Below are 2,265 nucleotides of genomic sequence, written 5' to 3'. Positions count from 1 at the left end.
GAACCCAGGGCCTCTGGCATGCAAGGCATGCGTTCTACCACTGAGCCACCTTCCCAGCCTGGAGTTACTATTTTTTAAGTCAGGTAATACATTTTTTTTTGGACAGTGTTGACTTTTTTTCTTAAAGGGCAGATTATAATTATTTTAGGCTTGCGTATATATGATCTTGCTGTAATTACTCAACTCAGAGAACCCATAGACAATAAACAAATAAATGTATTTGTTGGGGCTGGAGTGTAGGCTTAGCACACATGAAGCTGTATGTTCCAGCACTGCCAAAAGCAAAACAAATGTCAGTGTTCCACTACTGTTACAAGAATAGGCAGCCTGCTGACAGGCCATAGTTTGTTAAACCCTTGTCTAGATAGTAAGTAGAATATATAAATTACTATATTGTATTGCTGGATAGTGTATGTGGTGTGTGTGGGGTGTGTGTGTGTGTGACAGATGCTTTAACATCTGGCTAAAGTTAACTGGAATATTATGTAAAGGTAAAGCTTTATAAATTTTTCAAAGTTTGTTTCTGTGTCTGATAATGACCTTTTTGTTTTACAGCCATCTGTGAGAAAGACACACTGCAGTGGTAGGAAACACAAAGAGAATGTAAAAGACTACTATCAGAAATGGATGGAAGAGCAGGCTCAGAGCCTGATTGACAAGACAAGTATGTTTCATTCTTTTGTTCCAAGTGAGAGAATGTTCCTATTCTTTCTCATCCCTGTCTCTTTGTTGTTTTTCACAGCAGCAGACTCATTCTGAATAATAAATAGAGGCATTTGCCCATGTTGAATGAAAGAAATGGAAGGCCATTGGTTTCCCAGCAATATAGGAACCCATTAATATTAATTATTTAGGCTGAAACATCAGTGGTAGAACAATCAGGATTGGTTAGATTGGGAGGTAGAGTAAGGGAGAAGAGGGGAGAATAGAGTTGCCTAGTACTTTTCTGTTGATGTGAACCAGATTTTGTAGAATACGTAGTTATTCACAATTTTTTTTTTTCTGGTCTTGGGTCCTGAACTTGGTCTGAGTTTGCTGTCTCTGAGCCTCTTTGTGCTCAAGGCTAGCGCTCTACCACTTGAACCACAGTGCTCCTTCTGTCTTTTTCTGAGTAGTTTATTGGAGATAAGGAATTTCTTGCCTGGGTTGGCTTCTAACCATGAACAACAGATCTCTGGCTGCTGAGTACCTAGGATTATAGGTGTGAGCCTGTGGTGTCTAGCTTGATCCATAAATTTTAGAAAAAAAAATTTTTTGGCCAGCCTGGAGCTTGAACTCAGGGCCTGGGCACTATCTCTGAGTTTCTTTTGCTCAAGGCTAGTGCTCTGTCTCGTGCTATAACACCACTTCTGGCTTTTTCTATTTGTGTGGTACTGAGGAATCGAACCCAAGGCTTCATGCATGCTAGGCAAACATTCTACCACTAAGCCATATTCCCAGCCTAGAAATGTTTTCTGTTTGAATAGAAAAAGGTGGAGGTAGGTCTGTGGTTCTTGCTTATTAATTTGAGAGACATTTATTTATTTATTGCTAGTCTTGGGGCTTGAACTGATTGTCCTTAAGCTGCTTTTGCTCAAGGCTAGCACTCTACCACATGAGCCACAGCACCACTTCCTGCTTTTTCTGTTTATATGGTACTGAGGAATTGAACCCAAGGCTTTATCCATGCTAGGCAAGCATTTTATCACTAAACCTCATTCCAAGCGTCTTCCTGACTTGAGTGAAAAAAAAATAAAACTGTTAAAGCAAAATTTAAAGTAGAATGAAAAACTTTAAGTAGTTTTAATAGACAAGTTTTAATGACTAGACCTCCTGTGTTCCCTTTCTTCCACATTTTACTTAGCTGGAATAGTCTTGTTTAGTTTATATACACTGTTGACATTTAGGATCCTATAATTCTTTGTTATGGTGGTCAGCTTTGTACATTGTATGGTGTTAACATCCCTGGCAACCTAGTAGATGCTCTGAGTTATGATAATTATTAAAAAAAAGCTTTTATAGTATTGGGCTTGACAAGAGGGATATATAAATTGCCCATGTAGACAACACTGAATACCTTCATTATTTCCCTTTCTGTCTTCATTGTATTATGTCAGTGTATATATGTATTTTTTTCTTTCTTCTTCTTTTTTTTTTTTTTGGTTGGTTGGTTGTGGGGCTTGAACTCTGGGCCTGGGCTCAGTCCCTGAGCTTCAGCTTAAGGGTAGCACTCTACTGCTTGAGCCACAGTGCCACTTTCTTTTTTTTTTTTTTTTAACTTTTTTT

General features: G+C 38.5%; 1 protein-coding gene across 1 annotated transcript in view; it reads left to right on the top strand.

The window, feature by feature from the left end:
• The window catches only part of Snrpc (small nuclear ribonucleoprotein polypeptide C), a 22,235-nt gene that overhangs the window by 4,450 nt on the left and 15,520 nt on the right, over window positions 1-2,265 (top strand). The window contains exon 4 of the mRNA XM_013029594.1: window positions 556-664. Within this exon, the coding sequence (XP_012885048.1) occupies window positions 556-664 (109 nt within the window). The remainder of the gene's footprint in view (window positions 1-555; window positions 665-2,265) is intronic.

This window comes from Dipodomys ordii, unplaced genomic scaffold (genome assembly GCF_000151885.1).
Source record: "Dipodomys ordii isolate 6190 unplaced genomic scaffold, Dord_2.0 Scaffold120, whole genome shotgun sequence".
Taxonomy (NCBI): domain Eukaryota; kingdom Metazoa; phylum Chordata; class Mammalia; order Rodentia; family Heteromyidae; genus Dipodomys; species Dipodomys ordii.
The sequence above is the reverse complement of the archived record's forward strand: the minus strand, read 5'-3'. Positions and strand labels throughout refer to the sequence as shown.